This window comes from Tiliqua scincoides, chromosome 1 (assembly GCF_035046505.1).
Source record: "Tiliqua scincoides isolate rTilSci1 chromosome 1, rTilSci1.hap2, whole genome shotgun sequence".
Classification (NCBI taxonomy): domain Eukaryota; kingdom Metazoa; phylum Chordata; class Lepidosauria; order Squamata; family Scincidae; genus Tiliqua; species Tiliqua scincoides.
The window spans coordinates 215595430-215610134 of NC_089821.1; the positions used below are offsets into that span (position 1 = coordinate 215595430).

The following is a 14705-nucleotide window of genomic DNA, read 5'->3' on the forward strand; positions in this document are numbered from 1 at the left end:
GTACCTTCTCCCAGTCTCCTCCCACCTACTCCACTTCCGAGGTTGGCCAGACTTCGCTTCTTTTGGTTTGCTAAATGTTCTGATCTGCTTCAATTAACCCACCTCAGCCCTTTTATTGCCCATGTATTTTCTTGTTTTTGGCAGCTCCTGTGAAAATAATTTTCTTGGATCTAATACTTCTCAAACTTTGATCTCCAGACTCAGATAGACTTCTTGACATTCTTCCTGTGCTAAGATACATACAGGAGGAGGAAATGGGATGGAGAAAAAGGACAGAATTTATTCTTTCAGAATGGACTACTGTATATGAAATCATTCTTACTTTTATCCCCTAGTCTTAAATGTCATCGTACTTAATCATTTACTTTTTTTCCTGTAAAAGCACAACGGGACTTTTTGTTTTACAAGCCTGTTTGCTCAATAGTAAATCTGGCCTTTCTTTCAAAGTAGTTACTTATGAACTAGGAAGTTGTAGGTTTGCACAAAGATACCACAGAAGACATTGTACGGCAGCCAAAACAAAAGCGGAGTGAGTGGGAGAGCAATTCCATTTCAGCTGCATATGGAAATAGTTTGGGAGCAGCATGTAGCCATGAAATAACTACCCCCAACCAAGCATAGCTGTAGAGCAGTCAGAGAGACTGGCTTTGAGGCTTATTCTGATTGAGAAACTCAGATCATAAAAGAAGTCAGGTAGAACTTCCTCATAATATGCTAGTGATAAACCTGGGAATTGAGAGGGTGCCACAACCTGTCATCACAATGTTTTTTAGAGAGTAGGACCCTAAAAGGGAATTGTTTGAATGGTCTTTTACTGACTTTATAAGATCTGGTTGCAGAACAATCTGTTTGGTTTACTGTCCAATTTTCAGCAGCTGCAGTGCCATATATACTTAAAAAGACTAGAGATGATTATTTAAATTACAGTTAGGTCCAGCTTGATTAGTAAAGCTTATCTTTCTGAATTCAAGGACTAAACTGTTTCTTGTTAAATGCTGCAAAGGGGAGTATTTATTCAAGGTTTTCTCCTTCGCAGTTCTTTATCTTTCATCCAGCTTGTGGCTTTGATCTCCTGTTCAGAGAAACTCAAGAAAGTTGCTGGACAGCTTTCTTGTAGGGCCTGCCAGATTTTTCTGGAATCTGGGAAAACGGATTTTATAACTAATGTTGCACTTGTATTATCCAAATATAGCACCTGTAGTGCAATATTCAGCCTCCACATAATAGAAAGGAAGTTTTGTTGCTGGGGAAGATACTGATGCTGCCATTTCCTGAAATGAGAGAATAAACCCAACAGGCAAGATCACCTCTTCGGTTTCATTTGTTTCTACAGAGTCCATGTTAAAATGTACATTATAAAACTTACTGATACACTATTTGTCATACAAATTTAAAATTGTGATTTCCTTATACTAAACAACAATTTCACATCTTGAATCACATCTTTGTATCTGGCCTTTATTTAACCTGCAAACAGTTGGGGGATAGTCTATTTCACACAGTTCTGTCTAGAATTTTCTTGGATAGCAGAGACTTGGTGGATTTGTATCTGTCTCAGTGGTTTTCAACACTTTTTTAGCCACAACCCCAACAAACAAACAAACAAACATAGTATGAGACTGGGGGATCCCTTTGTCAATACTGTCTTCCAGGACCCTATTCACCCACCCCACACCCACTGCCACTCACTCCCTGCCCCTGTAATGCCCTCCCAACAGTGTCCACCGTAACCAAATATTCTTATTAGAGAGAACAGAAAAAGTTATCAGGAAGCCTGACACTAATGAATACTATTTTAGCACATTTGCTAAGAACCTGAGTAGGACTGGGACACAATCTCCTAGTACCTGAAGGGGTACACCAAATGCCTTCCCCTTTACCTGGTGGAGCTCTAGTCTTCAAAAGATCTTCAACCTTTTTCATTTTCTTAAGTTGCTGTGACCCCACAGCTGAGGCTTTGTGACCCCATTAGGGTCCCAACCCCAAGGTTGAAGCACGCTGGCCTATCCTAAAGTGCCCCATGGGCCCATGCACTCCTTCCTCTTCACTCTTCCTTCCTTTCTGGTATGGGCATTTGTTTTTCACCCATAGCCTCCATCCCAACCCTGACCAATCCACATTGGCAGCTTGTGAGTCTTTTGCGCAATGCCCATGAGACTCTTTAGTGTGGTTTATAACATAATGACGGTTCGAGTTTTGAAAATAGTTTGGCAAACTTTCTCATTGTAGATACTGCATATGGCTACATGTCCTACATGTCCATCACTGAATACATTAAAACAGAATGAAAAAGTACAGATTTTAAGACAGGAGATCTTTTAAAGGTTTGGTGTGCTGAGTCATTCATTCACAGGCCACACAGAGATGCCAGTCTCTGATATGTGATGTGAGTTCAAGTGGCAGACTGGACAGTGGAGCGGTGTGGGTGGCACAATTAACTCAAGAGATTGTTGCGCCAATCCTTGAAGAACTTCATGCCTCTTTTCTCATCATATTATTTTCTGTACCAAGGAAATTCATGTAAGCAAGCAGGTTCTTTCCTTCATTGGCTGGTTACAAGACACTTGTGGAAATGACTTTTGCTCATGATTTCATTAGTAATATTTAATCATGCAGTTTGGATTTAGAAAGCTCAATAGTATTTTGCTTCTGTGCAGGAGTTAAGCAGCATGAGGACCTTATAGCAAGTGCCCTGCGTTTCCAAATCTTCATTAAAAGGTGTCAGAATAAGAAACAGTAATTAGAAAAAAATCTCTCTATTCCAGCCTTTGAATAATTGTCACACACCCCTAATTGTACCAAACAATTTTGTTTTTAATGCAATGTTGATTAGGTTTAAGATCAGCACAACACTGAGAAAAATGAAGTAGAACAAGGAGACAAGTTAAGTGCAGAAAGATAAGAAATGGAGGTAGGCATAGGAGCCTGATCCAAGGCTCAGCTCAAGAGGGAGGGATGACGGGAGGAAGACTTTAAGTAGATCAACCAAGCGCTCATACATTCTTTATCTGGGAGTTGGAATACATAGAAAGGAACAGCAGGCTGAGGTGCTCTCTCTGACCACTTGGCTTGGAGGAACAGGACACAAAACAGAGACTATGAAGTAAAGGCAGCTGAAATAGCCACTAAGAGTGGAAGGCTGGAGAAGGCAACAAAGGTGGGGATGGGTTGTTATTCACCCTGCACCAGCCTTCCATCCACCACCTGCCTATCTGCTGCCAAACTCTCTTCTTGCTTGGTCTCCTTGTAGAATGTGTGAGAAGGGGAGGGGGCTTACTTCCTTTTCCAGTAGTACTGCTGAAGATTGCAGTGGTGGCACTGGAGAAAGTTGTTGCCATGACCTTTTTCCCAAGGTCTCTCCTTCCAGGGAGTAGGGGAGAGGGGGATAAAAGGGGTGATTTGTACCTGGGCCCAGGGTCAAAAGGGGGGCCCAGGAGCCAAAGGTGGGGGCCCAGAAATTTCCTAGGATCTGACATTTTCCTATCTACTCAGACTTGTTACCCGTACAGGATGAGGGGACACTACCATGACTGGGGATGCGGGGGACACTACTGATGCCACATGGGTGCGTAGACCTGGACTCCAAACACTTTTCCAGCTGTCTCTACCCTCCCCTCACCTGCTTCGCCCCTCCCTCCCCTATTCTGCTTGCCCATAACAACCTTCCCCCATTCTGTTTCACCCCTTCCCCTTTGTGAAGGGGCCCAAAAGAAACTTTGTACCCCTGATACAATTCCTCTCAGAGACCCTGCCAGGGAGTACTTAGGAAAAGAGTCCCCTGCCCCCCCCCGCTTCTGCTGCTGATTCGAAACTGGCCAGGCACTGACAGGGAGGAAGATGGGAATGAAAAGGTTAAGTTCAGAACCAGCTGCAGAGAATGGTGAGTTGCTAGGGACTGGCTGGCATGGGGCTGGATGGCAGAATTGCAGTGGAAGCACCATATCACCTGCCATTTCAAGTGGCCAATTGACTTGAGTCGCCCCTGGTATGAGGGCAGGTGGTCAGCAGCACAATTTGGCTGGTGATCATGCAGTAAAATTAACACTACAATCATCAGGGGATGCTACTGACTGGGCATGGGCTTGGTGATCCCAGCATAGCTTTTGAGGGACTGTGGCTGTAGGTGCAGCTGCTTGAAACAAGGATAATAGCTGGGTGGAAATCTACCAAATATGCACAGAGCTAGGACAATGTGACTCTTCTGTCTCATATGATATGCCAGCCACGGAGGCAGATGAGGCTTTTCCATTATGGGCTGTGTCTCTGTGCCCACTTGACAACAGAACCGCACTTGGTGCATTAATCAGTAGTTTAGTTTTTCTCATTGCCAGCCTGTCCCCCTTCCAGACTCCTGCGGGGGGGGGGGGCAGAGGTTGCTGTTCTTCTCTCTCCCTTGAGCAAGGAACGGAATACGAAGTTGTCAGCCGCAGTGATAAATTTCATAGAAAGGCATTATGTGTGCATGTGCGCATTTACACACATGCACACAAGGAATCAGCAAAATGAAAACACAAATTAGTACAATCAGTACTAGCACAATCAGTAAAACTATCAACGTCTCCCAAAGACTTACTGGAACAACCAAGCCTTGATGAGTTATCCAAAGGAAAATATGGAAGAGGTCAGATGGATTTTGATAGGGAGGGCCTTCCATAATGTTGTCACCACAATTGAGAAGGCCTTGCTCCTTATGCACATCCATCAGTCTTCCAAAGGGGGAGAAATTTGGAGCAGGATTGAAGTCCATAGGGAGGCATATGGAAGAAGGAGGCTCTTGAAGAATGCATGACCCCAGGCATTTTGGATAGGTGAGTGGATTTAGTACTACAGGTATGGATTTGTACTGTGATACCTGCATTAATCCTGCTATTCCGTTTGGCAGAATTTATCATAAGGATCAGTTGGCATAATCCCCAGCTGGCTTCCACGGGTGTTGAATCTTTTGTTCTTACCTTACTGTACCAGGAAGTCTCAAAACACTCCACCTAAAAATGCGCTTAAGGCTGAACTATGAAAATTCTAGCTACTTGGATTATATTAAGCGTTTTGTTCATACAGGTCCAGCCTTGTTATACATGGATTTTTTATATACCGATTTGACTCAACACGACACAATTAGAACACAGTTCTGGTCATGTTCAGTTGAGTGGGCCAGAGGCTTTCAGGGGACAAGAGGTTGGCCGTGGGCTGGAAAGAGGCTTGCTATGGGCCGCATCTGGCCCCCGGGCAAGGTTTTGGAGACCCCTGGACTACAGCATTCTTTTTCATCTCATGGAACACTGACAAGGCACTAAACTTGTCAAGTTGCACCATCAGTTTTTTGACAATTGACAAGGCACACCACACTGACAGCAGGGGCTCACATCTCCCAGTGACCCTATTAACAAATGATCTTCCCCTAAACTCCTGTGGCACACCTGCAGACCATCTGCGGCACACCAGTGTGCCATGGCACAGTGGTTGAAAATGGCTGGACTAGAGTAAGAATGTAAACTAAGATATTGGAAGGGAGGTGTGGAGGGGAACACAGGGCTACTTCTGCCAAATATTATAACCCCATGTCAAGTTCCCCACCTTGTTAGTATGTAATACAACTTATGTCCTGATATTATCATGCAGTATGTTCTCTCTGCTGCATGCATATTTCAGTGCCTGCCCAGGCTGAGGAAATGCTCCTTATAATTTTTTTAGTTTGGAAATGATCTGTACAACATGTTACTGAGGGAGAAGATGAACTTGACACACAGACACTGTTTTTTGGCAGCAGACCCAATTTTCTTATGGGTCTCACAGTCTCACCTATCCCATCTATACTTACCGGGTACATGAAGGTAAGGGCCCCAGTCCTATCCAACTTTCCAGCACTGATGCAGCCATGCCAACAGGATGAACACTGCTTCCTGCAGTGGGGGGAGGGGTAGTCATGGGGAACCCCTCAAGGTCAGGGAATGTATGTTCCCTAACCTCAGGACTGCATTGCAGCTGCATCAGCACAAAAAAGTTGGATAGGATTGGGCCCTAAGTCTCATTGAACTCAGTGGGATTTACTTCTGAGTAAATAGTATTGCTAATAATACTAAGGATAGTATTGTAAGACATGATGATGAGTTATCCAAACAGCAGGTGGTGCCTGAATACTACTAACACTGAAGAAGTGAGGCTCTGGGAGCATGTTTTGGATACAGCCCAGTCTTAATGAATGATTAAATGAATGATTAAGAGCTAGACAAATATAGGCAAGATACATCCTGCACAGAAACAAACATAAGTAAGGTTTACAATTCTAGCCAGGTAGAAAGACAATGATTTTAAGACATTTTAGAATATTGATTTAGGTTGCAGTCCTGTACACAGTTTTCTGGGAGGAAGCTCCATTGAACACAGTGAAACCTACTTCTGAGTAGACATCCATAGGATTGGGCTCTTAGTTAAGTTGGCCATTGTTTTGTCTACATCTGATACATAGAGAATGCTAGTAACTCTACAATTCATCTAAGCAAGTAGGTAATTTTACATATTTTCTGAGGTAGTTTGTGTGAATTAATAATGTTATTTTTATATATACCCTCTGCTTTTTTGGCACTGTTCTACTTTTAACAGCCTGTTCTACTGTTTAACTGTTCTACTTTTTAACAGTCATGGGGGAGGGAAGCAGAAATAACTTCCTTGATGGTACTTGAATAAGGCATCCATGAAATGTGGCAACTGTGAAATGTGTATGTGAAAATGTGTTCATGTGAATAATTATTACTTCATATTCAGCAGCTATTCAGAATGCTATTGCATATACCATTTCACTTCCCAAAATGCCCTTTAAATTGACCTGGGAATATTGAAATAGTGGTATAATCAGCTGGATCTATTTCACATTAAGAGCATGCCACAGTTCTTTAGCATCTCTGCTGGTAGCATAGAATTATGGGTGATCCAAGGTCATGATCCTGTGTTACCTCAGCATGGACGGTGCAGTTGTGTGGCTCTTCCCCATGCCACTCTGATAATGTAGGACCCCCAAAGCACCTGGTAGAAAAGACAACAGTGCAGCTTCTTCCTATACCAGGACATGCCCTAATGTTGTACAGGAGGACATTAAGGGCAGGGCTATATATTATATGTAACATTCAAAAAAATAGCTCAGGTTTGTCTGTTGAACAGCAACAGAAGTAGCTTAGCTGGGATCAGAGAGAGATAACTGGAGGTAGAGAATGAAAAAGCCAGCCAGCCAGTAGCTCTGCTTTCCTGTCAGTGTGATTCTAGCCTCCAGCTTCTTTGTCTGTCTGGAAGGATCCTTTAATGTTCTGGACAAGCAGAGTTGGGCTGCTTTTCAAGTAGTAAGCATGATATGTAGCCAGACTTAATGCTAAAAAAATCTCGTCACATCTTCTTTTCAGGGGTTTTGTTTAGCTTATTTCATTGATTTTACAACATTTATGCAGCTTGTAAAAATATGAAACCCAACCCCTTTCCTGAATATCTCCACCCTGAAATCATCTTGTTCTTTCTTGTCATTGTTGCAAGTGCAAAATCAACAGGCACTGTGACATTTATGTGTAACAAAATTGCAAGAGAACGTCATCAAGGTGGTAGTGGTTTCCACTGTGACCTCCAGGCTAGGTTATGAAAAATGGGGCACACATGGGTTACAGTCTCTTTTTTATTGTGAAAGATTAATAATATCCTTCAGGATTGACTCCAAGTTGGGATCCAATGCTTTTATATATTCGGACTTGGACTTGGGATTTTCACATGTTCAAATTATTTGAACAACACATAAAAATCACAAGTTCCAGCTTTCCCTAAATTTTAAGTCATAGCTGCACTGTTTATGGTTTGTTACTAGGTTTAAATGCCACTCTGCTTCAGAAATGCGTTCGACTTAATTTTATTCAAATAAACAGTGCAACAGTTATCCAGACAACATGTTAGAAGCTCATTTGGAAGACACAGCTTTGATTTTTCTCACTTTCCTACTTCCATAAACCCTTGCTTTATTTAAGATAATTGAGTTTTGGTGGATAAGTGCTGCCAGCTGTTCTCAGAAAATGGAAGCAGTCAGACTTTGACAGGCCAGTGTATAGCAAGAGAAAGATGCAATTGAACGCCACAAAATACCTGCCAAGATCATGATTACAGCATAACATAAGAAAGAAAGTTTACTGTTCAAAATTTTGTTCTGCTCTTCCACTTTTCAAGTTCTATAAGGTGGCTGACAGTTTCAGTTTTAAAACAACTTTTTAAAAAAAGCTATAATGGGGAAAACTCAGCTAGATGGATATTTGATTATGTTTGAATATATTAATACTTTTGAAATAGAATAGACCATTCTGCTGTAAAAAAGCTTTGCTCCTTTTACCATCGAAGACCAATGTTTATAGTGAAGTACACCTTCCACAATTAAATGTTAACAATGCCATATGAATCACGCTAGAGGCCTATCTAAGCCAGCATCTTGTTTCCTACTGAATCACGCCAGAGGCCTATCTAAGCCAGCATCTTGTTTCCCATGGTGGCCCACCAGCTGCCTCTAGGAAGCCCACAAGCAGGAGAGAAGGGCAGACTTCTGTAAAGGGGCTTACTCCTAGATATACACATATACACATCTTACAGTCTAAAATTCAAACCTGTTGTCTAGACTCCTAATAAAGAAGCACTTAAGTTGGGTACACAAAAACAGTTTCCACCAGATGCACTGAAGGGAATTTGCGCTAAGACCATATGTAGATGGGCAGAACAGGAATATGATAAAATGGATTAGTGAAGGATTAAACATGGTGCACCTTGAATGCTGTTCTAAGTGGCTCCAATGGAGGCTTTGGGAGCTGCTGCTTCATGTGGTATGCACTACCTCTTTGTGGCAGCGGCCCAACAGTGTGTGACAGTGGCCTAGCTTTCTGCTGTCAGAAAGCACCCTGTGCTGCTGGAAAACAAGTTCAGGCTGCACAGGTGACCATAGGATTAAGCTGTTTGGAAAGGGACAAATGCAACATCTTGAAAATGGATCCTTAGCAAAACAAAGGCTACAATCCTAAACACAACCTGGTAGTAAGCCCCACTGAACATAATGGGACTTATAGCTGAATAAACATGTATAGCAGTGTTTCTCAAACAGTGGGTTGGCACCATTCATTTCAATATTTAATTTTTAACATATTAGACTTGATGCTGCCATGGTATGTTACTGCATTTGGGGAAATATTACAGAACTGTACAAAGTACAGGCTACAATGGATATGCTTTTACCAATGATAATCAGTGGGACTTACTCCTGGGTAAGTGTGGGTAGGATTACAGCCTAGGATTGTTAAAAATTTTCCTGCTTGATTATGTCACGTCTGGTCATGATATCACTTCCAGTGGGTCCTGACAAATTCTCATTCTAAAAAGTGGGTCCCAGCGCTAAAAGTGTGAGAACCACTAATGTATAAAATTGCATTGTAAGTGAAGCTGTGAATCTGAAACTGGATGAGTTCTGATGGTTTGTCTTTGACTCTACTATTTTGCTAGGGACCTCATAATTATTTTCTGTTGGATATTCCTGTCACTCGAGAACAGCTATGTCACTATCGGAATGCAGCAGAAACAGCCCATAGTGAACTTGCAGCTCTCTTGGTGAAGTACGAATGTGCCCAAGCAGAGGTAGGTTTTGAAACTGACATGCATCTAATTGGCTTCTTTTATGAGATGGCACATGCTATCTCTGTCAACTGCTTTGTGAACATTTTTGTTGAAGTGGAATATAAGTGTTCTTAATAATAATAATAATAATCCTTCCATTGAGAATTGCACTGTGGTCTTGACTACTGTCTCCTGCTTGTGTCCAGAGATATGTCTTCTCTGAAACTTCTGAATTTTCCTTTCGTTCCAAGCTCAGGGGCTGCTCCTGACCATCTTAGGGTCTGTGAGGGGACCTGTACAGCTGGTGCTGGGGGCCTTCTTAGCCAGGTTGGCTCTTCATTATCTGTGAAGATATCATTAGAATCTTAGCTGCTATCACAGACAAACATTAAAATTTACAGGTGGGCCCTGATATCCGCAGATTCTGTATCCACGGTTTCAAGGATCCATGGATACGCCCCCCTGCACCTAATAAATTACCTTTGTTGTATTGGAGAAGCACTTGCAACGTGATGTTCTTGTTTAACCATCTTACTTAAACTGAACTGCCAAACATGCAGGCAATCAGCCTACACACTAGAAAGTGACTGACAGGAAGCAGGAGTTCCTACTTCCTGTTAGGCTCTCTGGAGCATGTAGGCTAGCTGCCTGCATGTTCAGCAGTTCAGCCAAATCAGGATGGTGAAATAAGAACATTGTGCTACAAGCGCTTCTCCAACACAACGAAGGTAATTTAATGGGCGCGGGGGTGGTGTTATTATTTTTATAGTGTTCCTCATATCTGTGGTTTCCAGTATCCATGAAGGGATGTAAGGGATGCGACCCTCATGGATACCAGGGCATGCCGTTACTTATTTAGGTGGGGCTTCCAATTTCTGTCCCCATCAAATTACAGATGTGAGTCTCAGATGTGCCCCCAAAAATACTGCCTAAGAAAAGAGTCCTTAGGCTTTCTTTCTATGTGCACATTCTCTGTTTTTATGAATGGACAATCTGTTGATCACAGCTAAGAAAATGTGCTGAAGAATAAACTTTTATCATTGTAGATATATTGAACTATTGGTCCCTTTTTCTTGTTATGTTATTGTGGGTGTGGATTTCTTTTAAATATTGTCTTTTGATTCACTGCATGAATCATTAATTGTGAGTCATGAACATATTTGTTTTTGCCAGACTTCTGATCCATTTAATTAACTTTTGAGTTAAAAATGACTTTGCTTCTTTGATTATGGTTTATTAGTGGGCAAGTATGGTTCCCACAGTTTTAAAGAGAAAATATAACACTTCAACATAAGGTGAACATTTGTGACAATATTTGAAGCTTTTCAAACAGTGTCAACAGTATTAATATTGTATTTATTGTACAAATTAAAAATTAACTGATTAAATGCTGCAGTGCAGGTGCATATGACCTCTGCTCTATTTGGCTCTTTTTACTGAGTTCTCTTCACTCTTCCTATGCTATCTCCCTTTTTAGCTTCTGGATCTTAGATCCAAACTAGCCTGTAAAGAAGTATCTGTCCAGGAGCTGAAGGCTGAAGTAGAGAACTTTAAAGAAAACAATGCTAGGCAATCTTCTCTCCTCTCCTCTATGCAAAGCAGACTTCAAGAGACTGAGAAGGAATCTGGTATGATGGTCATTTCTAAACAACAAGCAGACCTAAAAGTACAGGCCATACTCCAAGAGAATTTGGAACTCAAGGAGAAAATCCATGAGCAAGAAGGGCAGATTGGGTAAGGGCATTGGATAAATTGACATCTTCACCTGAAATAATTGCCCTAGAAAAAAGTTAAGTAAGTGCTGTATTTGTGATTGTTGTCTAAAAGCAAGTTGCAGGTTCTCTAGTAGCGAAGTTCCCTTTTGAATGAACATATTCAAAATCCCTTGTTAGCCTTTGCAGTCAAGATGAAAGAGGCAGGCTTGTATCAGTGGTTAGTAGGGTTAACAATTATATCAGATTTTTAGGGAAGTATTTTAGAATTATACAGTGAAATATGTATGTCTACCCAGAACTAAGTCCCACTGAGTTCAGTGTGATTTCCCCTTGGTAGGGGTGCACAGGGTTGCAGCTAGGCAGCCCAATCCTGAGCTGACCGGAGAGCCCAGGTTCGGTGGCACCGAAAAGGTCTGCCGCCGAATCCTGTGCCTCCCGCACTACCGCGGGAGGCTCCTTGGAAGAAGGGGATGTTCATCCCCTTCCCCCAAGAAAAGTAAGCAGGGGTAAGCCCTGCAAAGGTGCCCGTGTAGGGCGCGCAGCCCTTCATGAGCACCCTGGATCCTGGATCCGCCTCCCACCTGCCCCTCAGCATGCCTCCCGCCCACCCCCGCCAGCCTCCCCCCTCCCTGGAACACCTCGTCCATGCCCTCGTCCATGCCCCCACCTCCCATTTCACAGCTTGGCGGTCCAGGAGACCACCAAGCAGCGGAACATGGGCCACCACCCAGCGCTAGCCCAGCACCGACTGGTGCTGGGCTAGTACCGGCGGGAGCCCAGCAGTGAGCCCCGCAAACGTGTCTTATGGCACATTTGCGACTGTGGCCGGCGGTGCGGAGCCATGCCGCCAACCACAGTATTGGGCTTTTAGACTTTTTAAGAATGCACTTCATTGCTCTTTCTAGATAAGAAGTTATCCAAGCTTCAGAAAAACTCAATAGAAACCCAGCTCCACAAAATAAATTGCAATCGATCTCAGTACAAGTATTTCAGCCAATCTGCTTTTTCCTGTCTCTCTCAGGAACTAATGTTGTTGGAGAATTTTTTCAAGCTCAGGATCAGAAAATAATTCTTGGAGGTTGGAAAGTCTCTCCCAAAGAAGAGGCAAACTCCTCAAGCTCTGAGAATACTTCGGAGTTGCAAGAATTTCCCCACTTCCTCTCCCAGCCCTCTACCTTCTCCTTAACATCTGTAGCAGTAGCAAAAGCGTGTCCCTATGGAGGGCTTCTCCCCCCTCCCCCTCTTTTCAGCACAGCATCAGGAGAAGATCAGGTGCAGCATCATTTAGACATCACAGTCTGAGACTGTGCAGAAATAAGGAAGAAATCTTGCCCTTTGGATAGTTTGAGCGTCAACAGAAAATGCGATCATCCCATAACTTATGTGTTTAATTTTGTATCCTATCAGAAAATACCTGAGTGAGTCTGAAGAGAACAAGGCCCAAGCCATTAAGGCCAAAAGAGAACACCGTGAATTCATTGCACGCCTATGTGACTTCTTTGACGTGGACCTTAGAGGGGAAAAAGAGCCACAGGAACTTCTGCTCTCAAAGGTGTCTGATTCATAGAATACTGCCAGCCTTGCTATTTGACTCTGTTAATAGATCGCTGTTATGGGACAAACTAGTTAAACTTAATATAGACCCTAGACTTCTAACTCTTATTCAGAAACTTTATACAGGCACCACCTGCCAAATTAAATTTACATCTTTGGGGAAATTGAACCCCAAAATTCGGGTTGAAAGGGGAGTGAAACAGGGGTGCATTTTAGCACCCACTCTTTTAAATCTTTTTCTATATGATTTTACCCCCTTTTTGCTTCAGATAGATGGACATATTCCTAAACTAGGTTCAATGCATATTCCAGCACTGCTCTATGCGGATGATGCAGTGCTAGTTTCCTGTACACCTATTGGACTTAAGTGACTTTTAAATAGAACTTCTGACTATCTGAAATGTAACAAACTCGAATTGAATTCTCAGAAAACCAAAGTTATGGTCTTTTCAAAATCATGAAGCCCAGGCACTTGGTCTGTTGGAGGGGAGAAACTAGAACAGGTCAAAAGCTTTAAATACCTTGGAATTCACTTCCACTACAATCTTTGCTGGGGTACTCATAAAAAATTGGTTACAAACTTGGCCCGTGTCACTTTGCAGAGCACCAATCGATTCTTTTTTAGTCAGGGCAATCGTTATATACCAGCTGCTCTCAAGGTATTTAATGCCAAGGTATCGGCACAGCTCCTGTATGGGTGCCCTATCTGGATTAGCACTATAAATCACACCCTTGAGAGTATCCAAACTAAATTTTTGAGGACTATCTTGGGTTTACCTAAATCTGTACCATACTCTGCATTATGTTTGGAGACTGGACAATCGCTCTTAGTATCAAGAGCATGGCTTTTAACCATACGCTATTGGCTCCAGTTACATTATAACGTGAAACCAGGCAGTCTCCTATCCAGAATGTTATCTGAGTCTGGTTCTTCTAAATGGTTTAGCCAAATTAAATCGAAAATTGAATCAATTGGTTTTTCATTGGATTCTTTAAGTTTCTATCCATTCCCTGGAGTTTATCAAAGGGTAAAACAAAGAATGCTAGACATTGAGGCACAAAACTTCTTTGAACTTGCTTCTAGAATTTGCTCCCCTCTTAATTTCTCTATCCCGCTTAAGTATGGGCTAATGGCCCCTTATCTGAGTATTCTGATCAACCCTTCTGAACGTCGTGCAATCTCCTTGGCAAGATTCAATGTGTTTCCATCCAAGGTCACAGAAGGCAGATACTGTATAGGTAAATACCATATAAAGAACGCCTCTGCCCTTGTAATTTGGGAAATGTTGAATCAAACATCCACATTCTTTTTTATTGTCCTCGGCACACTAGATCCCGCCACACTTATATGACTCCACTTCTCGGCAAAATGAATGGGCTTTCGGATGAGGCAAAACTGAAGTGTCTCCTAAATGACTGCTCGCCAGATGTGCTAGAGGGAGTTTCTAAATTTTTACTTTTAGCTATTTCTAAGCCTTCTAAATGTAATTTGCCAAAATATTGATATTTTATGCTGAACTGTAAATGTATTATTAGTAATTTAGTATCTTAACTCTGTTTTTGATAAACGGGATTAGGACTGATTATGTTTGCTTTTATGATTTCTTTATCTATGCCTAAAAAAGGTTTATTCATTCATTAATTCATACTGCCAGCCTTGCTATTTACATAATGCAGAATTCAGAGTTCCACTCCAGATTTGACATTTGAATGGTTACCATATCTTGCCCAGATAGTTGTCAGATGAAATTATGATATATGCAGTTCTGCAAAGAAAGAGAGGCTTGGAGGGTGTGTGTATGTGTTAAACTACTCAGGAGT

General features: G+C 42.2%; 1 protein-coding gene across 1 annotated transcript in view; it reads left to right on the plus strand.

Moving 5' to 3' along the window:
- Positions 1-5825: 5825 nt before the first annotated feature.
- The window catches only part of CCDC170 (coiled-coil domain containing 170), a 51297-nt gene continuing 42417 nt past the window's right edge, over positions 5826-14705 (plus strand). Inside the window, exons 1-4 of the mRNA XM_066622755.1 lie at positions 5826-5831; positions 9505-9636; positions 11093-11349; positions 12738-12882. Coding sequence (XP_066478852.1) covers positions 5826-5831; positions 9505-9636; positions 11093-11349; positions 12738-12882 — 540 coding nt within the window. The remainder of the gene's footprint in view (positions 5832-9504; positions 9637-11092; positions 11350-12737; positions 12883-14705) is intronic.